The sequence below is a fragment of the Oryctolagus cuniculus genome, chromosome 2 (genome assembly GCF_964237555.1).
Source record: "Oryctolagus cuniculus chromosome 2, mOryCun1.1, whole genome shotgun sequence".
NCBI classification, from domain to species: domain Eukaryota; kingdom Metazoa; phylum Chordata; class Mammalia; order Lagomorpha; family Leporidae; genus Oryctolagus; species Oryctolagus cuniculus.
Genome location: NC_091433.1, coordinates 116,597,732 through 116,611,902, shown reverse-complemented (window position 1 = coordinate 116,611,902; position 14,171 = coordinate 116,597,732). Strand labels below are relative to the sequence as shown.

Genomic DNA, 14,171 nt, shown 5'->3' with positions numbered 1-14,171 from the left:
AGCTCCACTTCCAGTCCAGCTCCCTCCTAATGGCCTGGGAAAAGCAGAAGATGAGAAGATGGCCCAAGTGCTTGGACCCCTGCTGCTCACATGGGAGACCCCAGAAGAAGCTCCTGGCTACAGCCTATCCCAGACCCTGCTGGTGCGGCCTTCTGGGGAGTGAACCAGTGGATGAAGCTCACTCTTCGTAATGGAGACTCTCAAATAAATCTGAAGACACTCAGAGATGGCATGCAGACTTCCCAAGCAATGTCTCAATTGCTTTGTCAAATACCCACCCCACCAAGACCTTTCAAGGTTTGCAGGGCAACTCTTAATTCACAAGGGCTTCAACCATAGGCTGCTTGCACATAACCTGCTTCCTAGATTTACCAAGGTACTTGGGAAGATGAGCTTCATCTTTCCCTGCCTGGGCTGATGTTGGTGACGTGCTGTATGGATAGGTAACATGGAGCTCCCAGCTCCATTTACCTTCCTGTAGCCCAGGATCAGTTCTGTAAACCTAGCTGTTGGCTTCCTGTTTCCTCCTACAAAGTCAGTTCTTAATCTAAGTTTTTTTGCTTTTTTAAAAAAAAAATGTTAGGCAGAGAGAGAGGTCTTCCATCCACTGGTTTATCACAATGGCTGGAGCTGTTCTGCTCAGAAGCCAAGAGCTTCTTTCAGGTCTCCCAGGTGGGTGCAGGGGCCATCTTCCACTGCTTTCCCAGGCCACAGCAGAGAGCAGGATCAGAAGTGGAGCAGCTGGGACTTGAACAGGTTCCTGTATATGATGTCAGCACTGCAGCTGCCGGCCCCTTAGCCTAAGTTTTGAAAGCTTTAATACTGGAGTTCAGAAGTGTCACTGTTCACGTCATGTGTGGGAAAAGGCTCATTCAGTGTTGTGTCAGCATTTACCAGTTAGAAATTGGAAAGTAGCGGGTTTTCTTTGGGCAGACGTGTAACAGTAAAGTGGACTGTTGTATAGCTATTTATCAAAGCATTCCAGCAAAAGGCTCAACAGCATCTAATGACCTAAACGTCTTTAGGATCAAACCTAGATCCGGGGCAGGGGTTGACCTAGTTGACAATCTAAAATACTATACAATTAAAAAAAAAAAAAAGTGCCAGATAATGCTGTGAATATTTTACTGTTGGTTATGGTCAAAGTGTTTGGAAAACACTGAAACAGAACATGCTGTTGCGAGATAGACACTAGGAACATGGATGAGGAGAGCTTGTTTTATAAAGTCAGCACTAGCCTTTAAAGGCAGAATGGCATTTTAGCAGAGGAATGGGTATATCTGATGTTTAAAATAACAAAATGGTGTAGGCAGTGAGCCTGTCTTCAGCCTGTTCCATAAAGGAACCTACTAAAGAAATGCTATGCACATGCATCCGTCTGGCTGTCAGCCTTCTAGAGGATTCAGGGCAACTAAGGATCAAGCCCAGGAACATTTTTAAAAACTAACACCATCAGGGGCTGGCGCTGTGGCCTAGCAGGTGAGGCTGCCACCTGCAGCCATATGGGTGCCAGTTCAAGTCCCGGCTGCTCCACTTCTAATCCAGCTCTCCGCTATGGCCCGGGAGAGCAGTAGAAGATGGCCCAAGTCCTTGGAAGACCTGGTTTCCTATCTGTGCAGCTCTGGTGGTTCCTGTCATCTGGGGATTAAGCAAGTGGCTTTCAGAAACAAAAACTGTCCAGCAGGTGTAAAGGTCACGTCAGGACTCATGCCAGGACAGCCTAAGTTCTGCCACCAGTACCAACGTTGGAAGTTCTCACAAGTTGGATCTTGCCTCACCATCCCTCCAGAACTCCCTCAATGAAACAAGCCAGTGAAACCATGGCACTTCCTTGCTAGGACCCCTGTTCTCTGGCCATGCCTTGTGTGAACCTCAGGGTCCCTGTATGTGTTAAAGAGGAGGAAACCAAGGGAGGCATAGACCAGTGGTTTGGGGAGGTGATGATCAGTCGATCTGATGAAGAAAATCTGCCTGACAACACAAATAATGTGTTCTGCAGCGAGTTCAGGCAAGTTACTGTAGAAGTGCTGGGACGGCCCATTGGGAACTTTGAGACTGCTTTTATCCAGAACCTGTTAGAGAGCAGAGGATTGATGTTATTAATACAAAAGCAGGAAACTTATGTTGTGATGATGAATCGGCACCAGTCAGGCGGGAGGCACTCAGGAGATGCACGTGAGGACAAGATGGGATGGCTTAGCTGAAGGTGATCAGCCGACGTGGCAGCACTGTGACTGCAGGCAAGGTCCGCTGAAGGAGCTGCCTTGCCTCACACACTCAGGGCTACATGTGGATTCTTCCTTGAGGTAGAGCTAAGAATTCAAGTTTCAAAGCACACCCTCCTTTTCACTGAAATCAGCATCTCAGGAAGACTGTTCTAGGCACGAGGAAGGAAAACCAAGGCCAAGCATGCAGAGTCCCTTACCAAAATCATCCTGTTTCCTAACAAACAGTGGGAGTGAGGGGCCTTGTTAAAGGAACTATGTACAAAGAATTGAAAGCCAGAGATCTTCATTGAGACACAAAGCTTACAATCTGTAATATTTTATTCTTATGTAAAATAGACATCACAAGAATCTCTAATAAACAGGCAAGTTTTGCTTTCTGACTTAATATATTTTGCAATTTCTTGCCCTTCCAGAGGGAAGAAAATGTAGGACTGTCCTGTTCGGAACTGCCCGCAGCTGGGTACCCAGAGTGCCTTACCTTCAGGGCCGCTACACGTGAATTCCACAGAGCATGTGTTCTAATTTGAGGAACTACATGTATTTTGTTGAATTAAAAGTTCTTCTAGAAGGGAACCTAAATAATACTAATGTCCACCCAGGCCAGAGATGGACCAGTGTATCCCAAAATCAAAGAATGTCACTGCCTTGCAGGGAGAGCTGTCCTAATGCAGGGACTTGTACTTGCCGGCAGAAATGTAACTAAATACAAGTTGACCCTCCCCTTTAACAGTTTTCACGTGTTGCTGCACAGAGACATGAATAAGAAACACTAACGCTGAAGAATGTGACTATATAAAGAGGTGCTGACCTCTAGGGAGTGAAAAATAAAAGGTGGGAAATTACTCATCAAACGGGGCACTTGTTCTAACAATTAGAAAGGTGAACTCGAAGTTCCCTGGGTTTTATGGCAATGCAGATCCAATACACCACAGAACTAGCCAGTCCCCTTGTTGAGATTCCAGGCTCACTACCTCGGCGAAGACATTCACCAGCAGCACCAGGAAGCAACAAGGTAGGTCCATTACGGTGTTTCCATCTGTGTTCTACTGAATGGATTTTCATGTAAAGCCTTTTAAAAATTAAGTCACAAAACCGTAAACAGAACACTGCTTAAGGTAAAATTGTTTCTTGCGTATGCACAATAAACACACATAAAACACGCTTGTCCTGTGGGCAACACTGGAAGTTAGGCGTGCATACTGTTTCTGGTGCCTTTCAGTCACTTGAATGATAGACCCCAAATACACTAGCATGCACATCACACTTCACGTGTGACCAGCAGGAGTCAATTCACCAAAGCCAAGACTTCAATCCAACTAGTGGCCTGTGACTAGAAGTTCCTATATCTGCTGTTGCTGCTTCTGCACACAAACTAGAAGTGCTACTTTTTGAAAAGCGAGGAGGTACTCAGTTTTCATCTCGTTGCTTTATTCAGTTTGCTCCAAGGGCAAAATCAATAGTAGTGGGGATCACAAACATTACTTTGATTGGCTCACAAGCCTGATCAATAAAACCTGAATAACAGGACACACAAGTTGTGAAGAAAGGACACCTGGAGTTCACTGACATGATAGCAAGTGGAAGGAATATAAATGCAACAGGTGTTAACACAGACCTGCACTCAACCTGCTCGTTCCTAGACCCTGGGACCACCAGTCCAAACCCTTCATACATCCCTGATCTCCTAGGACATGAGACTTTACAAAGCCTCCTAGACCTTACTCCTGCTGCACTTGAGTGGTTCCTATTCCTATGGCACTGGCGTACGCTGTCAAGATCTCCACTATCTGTTTCGTTTCTAGTGTCATTCGAGCTTCCTTCAGCCAGTCCTGTGCCACTCGTCTGGATTCCCCTTTCAGCTGATTAACAAACTTGGCTGCCAACTCCAGGTCACCATGCTCAATGCAATAGGAGGCATATGACAGTAACTTAAATGTGTTTATGTCCTCAGGGTACAGCTCCGCTGGCGGCTTCAGCTGCTGAGGTGCAAATAAGAGCAGGGACTGCAAGTAGGAGAGGAAGTACTGGTACAAGCTATTTCTGGTTTCATCAATCATTGCCACCCTGCGCGCCAGCTTCTGCACAGTATAGAAACGGGCCCTGAGGGTCTCTTCACTGTAAACTCCCCGAGTCAGGGACTCTGGAGGGATGGCTGCAGTCAGAGTCTGGGCAAATTCGTTATCGGCACAGCTGGCTCGGAGGGCCTCCACAGCACTGCCCAGCGGCACAGTGGGCGCGTCTGCAGACGAGGTCTTCATGCTGTACTTCAGTGCCTCCACCGAGAGCCAGAGCTGGTGGGCTTTCCTCGCTTCCTCCTCAGCAACTGCATGACCTGCAGCAACAAAAGGCACATTTTTCTCTCCATCTGACTATAAGCAACCAAAACTACCTGAGGACACCCAATTTGTCAACAACTTCAGGATACATCCCTTGTAAGATGGCCCATGTAGGCCTCATAACTACTCCACCCCCCCAGATAACCTCCCAGCCCCTGGAGGGCAAGCACAGGCCGCACTGACCTACACCTCTACCCAGAGCGCATGAGACACGAGCAGAGTGTCTGCGGCAAGCTGCCTTGCAAATGGTGATCTTCTGTTTGTCATGTAAGAAGTAAAACTTCTAACATTCAATACTTAACAAATTTGGGGCCAGTTTCCTAAGAAATGAATAAAATTTCATGACTTGAGTCTCCGTGTGACTGGCATCAGCGCGAGTACTCCACTTATCCTTGTACTTATCCTTGGAATCACCCTAAGCCGCAGCAGCACCGAGCAGCACTGCGAGAGAAGACTGCACTCACTCTGAACAGCCTGTTCGATCCCTCTCAGTCTGGCATAGGCAGTGTTTATATCCAGAGTAAAGTTGTCAACTTGCTCTTGATTGAGACGACGAAACTGTAATTCTTGTTCGGAGAGTTTCTCGGACAGGTCCTGAAGTAAAACACGGCACAGAGAAAGACCATGACAGCTCCTTGGCCTGTCAGCTCAGCGACACTCGTCCTCTGCAGCTGCTGCCTGCTGCCGCTGAGGGGGCCTCTGACACGTCACACGGTCGTCACAAAACACCTGCACTGTGTCAAGTCTCTGAAATTTCCCGAATGCCCGTCCTATTTGATTTGTAATCCTCTACCCATTTTCTGAGGGAACCTCAATCAGAAGAGGCAGACTAGGAGAGAAGACTCCTGAAGTCAGAAGTAAATCTTGGGGGTTGGCACTGTGGCACAGCTGGTTAAAGCCCCAGCCTGCAGCACCAGCATCTCATGGGCCCCTGAACCCACGTGGAAGACCCAGAAGAAGCTCCTGGCTTCAGACTGGCTCAGCTCTGGCTATCGCGGCCGTCTGGGGAGTGAACCAGCAGGTGGAAGACCTCTAACTCTGCCTTTCAAATAAATAAATCTTTAAAAAAAAAAAAAAAAATCTACCAGCTTTACCTATACTGAAATCCAAACAAAATAATTTAATTACATTCAAATCCCTCTAAATGGTTATACATTCATTTTAATAAGAAAAATATAGCTTATAGTAAAATACTTTTTCAAATTGGCATAAATTTTACTTTTCTGAAAGATTTCCTTATTTTAAAAACCTCATTCCCTTCTTGCAATAAAGAATAAGATAGGGGCTGTAGCAGGTAAAGCTGCTGCCTGCGAAGCCTACATCCCATATGGGTGTAGGTTCAAGGCCCGCCTGCTCCACATCCAATGCAGCTCCCTGATGGCCTGGGAAAGCAGTGGAGGATGGCGCAGGTGCTCGGGCCCCAGCCACCCAAGTGGGCAATGTGGAAGAAGCCCCTGAATCCTGGCTTCAGCCTGGCCCAGCCCTGGCCATTGTAGCCATTTGAGGAGTGAACCAGTAGATGGAAAATGTATCTCTTCCTCTCTGTGTAACTCTTTTAAATAAAACTTAAAAAAAAAATACTATAAGATACCAATTATGAGTAGATACCAATTATGACTGCAAGCTATCCTGATGATCTGCTGTGACTTCAAAACTTACCTCTCAGAGAAGTCTCAATTATGACATCTGACTAGCACATCATGTACAGGAGTTTGAGGAGAGGAAACAGGAGTTAAATGTGTTAATTCCCCTTTACCAATATTCCTTAATGAAGATTCCAAATGGTTGGAAAATACACATAAAATACACCTGATTGTGCACACACAGGTAGCAGCAGTGCTGATACAACACTGCATTCCACCCAGGCCACATAACGTAAGAAATCCTTCCCCAATCTTTGACATCCTCAGAGTACCTCAAAAGGAAAGGAGGGACTCAGTAACACGCAGGGGGTGGGGGAGGAGGCTCACCAGCCAGGTGAGGCGTCACAACAGGTCCTCACCTGCTCGAATTCATTCTTCAGTTCCTGCTCTTGAACCCTAAGAACATCTCGCAAGTGGTCAGTGTGGGCAGCTGCCTGTCGGCGAAGCTGGGTTCTCATCTCATTCTCCATGGCATCCCTCACCTCCTCTACCTGTGAATCCAAACACACGGGTGATTAGTTCTCAGTGCTCCGAGGTAGGAAAAGGGAAAGACTAGGAACGTCAGCTTCCATGTCCAGGACTCTATAATGTGTTAGGCATGTGAGCTACTTCTTTATTCTTTTTGTTTGAACCGGAAAGCTGAACACAGGAAGACAACTCAAACAGGTTACACAGCTACGGCAAAAATCCGATCTCTGGGGCTAGCGTCGCCATGCCATGCATTGAGCTGCTACCTGCAACACTGGCATTCATATGGGAGCCCAGGGGGCAGTCCTAGCTGCTCTGCTTTCGACTTCAGTTCCTGGCTACTGCACAAGGAATGCAGCAGAAGGTGGCCTAAGTGCTTGAGCTCCTGTCACCACGTGGGAGAGCGGGATGCAGTTCCTGGTGTGGCTTTTGTGGCCACTTGAGGACTGAACCAGTGGATCTATTTCTCTCCATCACTCTGCCTTTCAAATAAAGTAGATCTTAAAAAAAATATATTTCAAATGGCTATCTCTGGTTCCAAAACTTGTGTTTCTTCCACATTACCAGGCTGCCTCCCACCTAAGAGCATTTCCAGATTCACATGCCCCTGAGATGAAACTAATTCCAAAACTTGTACTTAAAAAAAAAAAAATAAACAAACACCCACCTCATAGACTGGGATCAAATCTAGCTTCACCACAACCATCTCTTTGACCTTGGACAAGTTAACTAACACAATTTCTTTTACACAAATAAAACTACTCTGAAAATACCTTTTTTTTTTAAACATGAATTTAGATTCAACATGAGCCATATCAAACCAGAAGTATGAAGACAATTGTATCTTACATAACAGCCAAAGGTCCTATTACAAGTCATTTAAAACTGATTATCTACAATTCAGAACTTATTTTTCTCAGAAACATTATGAATCAGTGGTTCTATTCAGTGCATAAATACTTATGGAATGCTAGCCCTGTGTGCACCAGTGCTTACTATGTGCATGGAAGCAACAGTGTTCAGAGACAAACTTCTGCCGTCAGGCAGTGTATATACATTTAAATGGAAGAAGCAGACAGTTGAAAAGTAAACAAAAAAGGGAAACTCAGATTGTGATGTTTTTCCAACCTCCTGCCCTCTGCATACATTTAATGTATACAGGGCTGTATGTTGTGGCACAACAGGTTAAGCCACTACTTAGTATATCCCGTCCATTTCAGAGTGCCTAGGATGGAGTCAAGCCTCTGTTTCTGATACAGCTCCCTGCTAATGTGCATGGAAGGCAGCCCAAGTACTTGGAACCCTGCCATCCACATAGGAAATTCAGATGCAGTTCCTGCCTCATGGTCAGGGCCTTGCCCAGCCCTGGCTGTTGGGGCATTTGAGGAATCAACCATGAGATGGAAGATTGTTCTGGAGGCCAGCGCTGTGGCATAGTGAGAAAAGCCGCTGCCTGCAGTGCCAGCATCCCATATGGGTACCGGTTCAAGTCCCATCTGCTCCATTTCCCATCCAGCTATGGCCTGGGAAAACAGTGGAAGATGGCTCAAATCCATGAGCCCCTGCACCCATGTGGGAGACCTGGGAGAAGCTCCTGGCTCCTGGCTGGCACAGCTCTGGCGGTTGCGGTCATCTGCGGAGTCAACCAGTAGATGAAAGACCTCCCTCCCTCCCTCCCTCCCTCTCTTCCTCCCTTTCTCCCTCCCTTCCTCTCTCTGCCTCTACCTCTTTCAAATAAATCTTAAAAAAAAGATGTTCTGTCTTCTGTAAGATATATAAATATATCTTATAAATTAAGGAAACAGAATTAAAACAATAAAATAGAGGCTCTATTTTAGAAGCGAGGAGCCAGCATGGTGGTGCAGCGGGGTTAAGCTGCTGCTTGTGAAGCTGGCATCCGATGTGGGTGCCAATTTGATTCTTGGCTGCTCCACTTCTAGTCCTGCTCCCAGCTAATAAGTTTGGGAAAGCAGTGGAAGGTAGCCCAAGTGTTTGGACTCCTGCAACCACATGGGTCTCTCAGATAGAGTTCCAGAGGCCCAAGGACTTGGGCCATCCTCCACTGCTTCCCAGGCCACAGCAGAGCTGGATCACAGTAAAGCATCCAAGACCTGAACCAGCACCCCTATGGAATGTCGGCCCTGCCAACGGCGGCTTCAGCACCGGCCTCCTTAAATAAATCTTTAAGGAAAAAAGAAAAAAAAAAAAAAAAAAAAAAAAAAGAACAAAATTGAAGTGATAGGAAAGACCTTTCTGAGAAGGGAGCTGCTAAGCTTGAACTAAAGTTTAAAGAGAGGAGCCAGGAAAATGTGTCAGGGAGAGGAAGTACAAGACTCCCTATGTGAAGGACAAGGTCAAGGCACAGAACAGCAGTGACATGCCCAAGAGCCTGGCTCACAGCAGGCAGGTGAGATCACAGGCCTTCTGGGTACTGCTATGGGTTTTACATGAAACGTAGTGGGCAGTCAGTCAAGGATACTCAGCAGTGCAGGGTCCCATCTGATTATGTTATGTGAGGAAGACGTGCCTGTGTAAATAAATAGACGTAGAATGAAAACCTGGACTAACATAATGGGAATGAAGAAAAAGTGGACAGATTTGGGATCTGTTAGGACTATTAGAGTTGATAGAGGAATAACCAAGCAGGATTTATCTTGAACAGCTGGCTAGATGGTGCTTTATTTAGAGAGAAATGAGCTGAGGACATGGGAGACAGATTAGAGAGAATCAAGTTTGTTTTGAACATGTTGAGCTGGAAATGACTACTGAAACTCCAGCCTGAGTTAACAAGTAGATTGTTGGATAGGAATCTGAAGACAAGTCAGAGGTCAGAGCTAGAAATAAATGTATCAGGTATGGATAAACTTCAATTCCACAGCACCACGAACCACCACGGGGAGATGTAGATGAACAGGTTTGAGAATCATTGTCAAAGGTATACCAATTTTTGAGAGGGAGGAAGTATTTGAGAGAAGGAAGCCAAGGAGCAGGTAGCAAGGTGGCAGTAAAGCCAGCCTAGCGAAGAAAAACTGCCACTGGGAGAAAGCAGGCACCGTGCTGGTCAGAGAACAAGAATGTGGGATCAGTACACAGCCAGCTTCCCAACTGGCCCACCGTCACCACCTACGACCTGATGTGCCCAGGTTCTCAGAGGGCTAATACAGCTATTCCAGGGTCAGCATTGTGGTGCAGCGGGTTAAGTTACCAGCTGTGAGACCAGCATCCCATATGGGAGCCCAGGTTCAAATCCTAGTTGCAGGGCTTCAGATCCAGCTTCCTGCAAATGCACCTAAGAAAGCAGAAGATGGTCCAAGTATTTCTGCCTCTAACAACTAATTGGGAGACCTGGATAGAGTTCCCAGCTCCTGGCTTCAGCCTGAATCTGCCCTGGCCATTGTGGACATGTGAGAAGTGAACCAGAGGATGGAAGCTGCCTCTCCTCCCTTTCACTATGCCTTTCAAATAAATAAATCTTAAAAAAAAAAATAAATAAAATAAAAGGGAGCTGGTTCATCCACTTTTAATCACCAAGCACCTAACACTGGTAGAGAAAAATGCACTCAAAATCCAAGAGTCTTTCAGCACCGTTTTAGGGACAGCGGCTCCACTGGGAAAGCTGCAGCAGCTTCCTGCTTCTGTCCATTTGGGCATCTGCTCAACACCGAGGAACTCAGCTAGCTCAACCCTGCCCGAGATGAGGAGCACAAGGAGCTAAGTGCCGCTCTAAAGGCAGGCTGGATGACTTACATTTTATTATTATTTTTTTAAATAAAGTATCTTTTATTCATTAGAAATGCTTAATTAATATGAAAAAAAGAATCCCTTCAGTGCCAAACAGGTTTTCTCAGGTACAATTTTTAAATAACCACAGATTAAAACTATAGTAGTGAGTCACTCTTAACCACTGGTTTAACATCTAGCATTTTAAAGTCAGTGACTGCCAGGATTATTAATCAAGTTATATTCACACTCGTGAGTCTCATTTCTTCTACCTTTCTTTCCTGTTCTGCTTGTATCTCACTTCTGTGATGTTCTAATGCTTTGGCCACCGCAGAGTCAAATGCCCGCTTCTCTTCCAACTTCTGTTTTTCCAAGGCTAATGCGATGTGCTGCTTCTCTGTGGCTTTCTGTTCTGCCAGCTCTCTGTTCAGCTGGTCAATACGACGGTGCGCATGAGCAATCAGGGCGTTCAGATCATCAGTAGAGAGCTTGTCAGCTGAAACAAAACGGAATTACCACACATGAAAAAGGTAATGATTCCATCAAAATTCTACATCACTACAAGGTAATTTGCTTCAACTGATTGTAAAATAATTGCCGTACAGGAAAAGAGGACTGAACAACTGGCCTAGCAGTTAGGACACCTGCATCCCATACTGGAGTACCGGGTTCGATACCCAGCTCTGTGCCTGACTCCAGCTTCCTGCTGATGCGAACTCTGGGAGGAAGCAGGGATGCCCAAGTAGTTGGGTTCCTGTCACCCACATGAGACTGGACTGAGCAAGCTTCCTGCATCAGTCGTGGATGCTTGGCTGGGCCCCTGCCAACATGTTGGAGACCTAGAAGAGGCTCCTGGCTGCAGTCTGGCCCAGCCTCAGCCATTGGGGCCACTTGGGGAGTCAACCAGTAGATGGAAGACCTGTCCCTCTGTCTCTCCCATCTTCCTGACTTTCAAATAAATGAAATAAGTATTTAAAAAAAATATTATTACTCACCTAGGTCAGAAATACCTACAAAAGAAAAGAACAGGTTTTTTTAAGTACATAATACTTTAATCATTAAAAAAGAGACAAAGAAAACAAAAAGGAATCATTAACCAGAACAAGGAAAAGCATATTTATTAGAATGAAAATAACAGAGCTTATTTCCTATAATGGAAGGGGACTATAAAACAGAATAAACCAAGGTAAATTCTAACATTTCAGAAAACAAGACAATCATTAGTACTGGAAGTATCTTTGTGTTAAGGGACTGATTTCCATTCACCAAAGCAATAAACTTAGTTGTTTTTAATAGAAACTATAGGGGCTGGTGGGTAGTGGGTAAAGGTGCCAGCATCCCATACGAGCACTGGTTCAAGACCCAGCTGCTCCACTTCTGATCCAGCTCTCTGCTATGGCCTGGGAAAGCAGCAGAAGATGGCCTAAGTCCTTGGGGTCCTTGCACCCACGTGGGAAATCCAGAAGAAGCTCCTGGATCCTGGCTTTGGATCTGCCCATCCCCGGCCCTTGCAGCCATCTGGGGAGTAGACCAGCAGATGGAAGACCTCTCTCTCTCTCCACCTCTAACTCTGCCTTTCAAATAAATAATAAATAAATCTTTAAAGAGAAACTACAGGTTTCTTTTATCCCTCCTATTTGCATTAATCGATAGAGGAATTCACTAAATCACCACCCTGACTGTTCTTATTACCAAGCCTCTCAATATTTCATATACTTAATCTTTTCCTGGTTTGGACATTTTTAAAACAGTGAACTTATTAAGTTTACATTAAACCTATACATACATATTATACTAAGAACAACAGCTACTTGATTTGAGATTAACAGAAAAAAATAACATCTTAGACAGTCTGGACGCTGCTTTAATGCTAACAGCCAGTCTCAACTGCTGCTTCCCAGCAGGAGCTTCTTAATAATCTTTATACTCAACAAGACAGGTATCTGTCATCCAAAATGGTTCTAAACGTCCAGTGCTTAATCTGGACTTCAACCAAAGGAACACGGACCAATTCCAATGCTGCAGGAGAGACTGGGAATTGGAAAAGGTAAAAGAACATCGGTCCCCACAGGGCACATCAATACAGCTATATGCACCATCGTCTATAAGCAGTAAAGGAGATGTGCCCTAGGAATAGCAACATTCCACAACTACATCCTGTTTTACAACTCCAGCAACTCTGTGATGAAACTTCCCAGAGGCTGCCCCAGCTGTTCCCCACAGGTAGATGATCTCTGAATGTGGAGTTTACCATTTCTACACACGTTTTCACATCTAACATCCCCCTGCCTCCTTAACAATACGTGGTTTTGTTTTGCATGTCCTTAAACTTCTGGTAAGTGGCTTCCTGTTCTATTTATGCTTCTGGATTTTTGTTTCTCTTCACATCTGTGTCTGAGAGATGGGTACTTGTTCACTGACTTGCACTGCCACAGGTGCGGCCCACGTAGCTGTCCCCAGTTTTTCTGCTTTTACCAACAGCGGTAGCAATGCACACTTTTCCGAGTCTCCCTGAGCACACACTTGGGGGCTGCACTGCTGGACCAGAAAGTACTTCGGCAGACCAACTGCTGAATGGCTGCTTCCTGCTCTTCATTTCAGTGCCGCCGGCACACACCCTCAGTGGTCCACATCACTGCACCCTCAGATTACGCCAGCAGCTTTCAAGCATCTTCCCAGCCCTCAGGCCCTCCCTCCTCTGACCTCAGTGTCATAAAGCTGACTTTTCCTCCTCGCTACAATCACGCTGCCAGTGCAAACACTGCTTTTGTCAACCAGGCAGACAACAGCGTAGCTAATAGGTAAAAATAAAGTCCTAACTCTACCCTGAACTTGGGACAATTACTTATCCTCTTTGTGTCTCAGTTTTCTCATCTATGAAATGGGTATAATCTATAATGGAAAGACTTATCTTATGGAGCTACTGTGGTCAGTTAATATATGTGAAGCCCTTATAATATACTACACAGCACAAAATGCTCTATAACATTAGCTATTATTGTATGTTTGGCACGGTTGCCCAGCTATGAAAAACAACGTACTGAACATAATGAATAGCACCAGTACATTTATAGTTTAGGGAAATAATAATAAGAGTGAAATAACTTGTAACACAAACCAGTACTAACAAGTTTGGCACAGTATGTGTTCTAGGGATTGGCACTGTGGTGCAGAAGTTTAAGGTGCCACTTCCAATGCTAGCATCCCATATCAGAGTAACAGTTCATGAAGCAGCTACTCTGCTTCTGATCCAGCTTCCTCCTAATATGCCAGGGAAGTTAGCAGAAGACAGTCCAAGTGCTTGAGCCCCTGCCATCCATGTGAGAGATCAGGTTGGAATTTCTGGCTCCTGATTTCAGCTTGGCCCAGACAGGGCTATTGTAGCCATCTGGGGAGTAAACCAACAGATGGATCTCACCCTCTGTCACTCCAACTTCCAAATAAGTAAACATTTAAAAAAGAAAAATCTAAGTTATCAAGGCAGGAGTTCTGCACAGCAGTTAAGTCACCACCGAGAATGCCTGCATCCAAACTGGAGTGCCTGGTTCAAGTCCTAGTTCCTGCACTTCTAATCCAGTTTCCTGCTACTGTGCACCCTGGGAAGTAGCAAATGATGTCTCAAGTAACTGGGTCCTTGTGACTTGCATGGGAGACCCAGATTGAGTCCTGGGCTCCTGGCTTCAGCCTGGCCCAGCCCTGGCTGTTGGAAGGCATCTGAAGAGTCCATCAACAGATAGAAGATCACTCTTTCTCTCAAAAATACAAGAAATAAAACT

The 14,171-nt window shown here is 45.5% G+C and overlaps 1 protein-coding gene across 25 annotated transcripts in view; it reads right to left on the bottom strand.

Annotated features, from left to right (window-relative positions):
- Nucleotides 1–3,635: 3,635 nt before the first annotated feature.
- IMMT (inner membrane mitochondrial protein) overlaps nucleotides 3,636–14,171 on the bottom strand; it is a 45,466-nt gene continuing 34,930 nt past the window's right edge. For 14 of the 25 annotated variants that reach the window (XR_011386503.1, XR_011386502.1, XM_070068822.1 and 11 more), the window contains 4 exons: nucleotides 10,668–10,891; nucleotides 6,567–6,698; nucleotides 5,029–5,158; nucleotides 3,636–4,560 (listed from right to left, as the gene is read on the bottom strand). Coding sequence is in view for 23 of the 25 variants with exons in the window: in XM_070068822.1 (XP_069924923.1) it covers nucleotides 3,947–4,560; nucleotides 5,029–5,158; nucleotides 6,567–6,698; nucleotides 10,668–10,891 (1,100 nt within the window). In the remaining 2 variants the exon portion in view is untranslated. Of the gene's footprint in view, nucleotides 4,561–5,028; nucleotides 5,159–6,566; nucleotides 6,699–10,667; nucleotides 10,892–11,390; nucleotides 11,406–14,171 lie in introns of all 25 variants that reach the window. The other 11 variants (XM_051836707.2, XM_008254161.4, XM_008254163.4 and 8 more) reach the window with 1 other exon arrangement.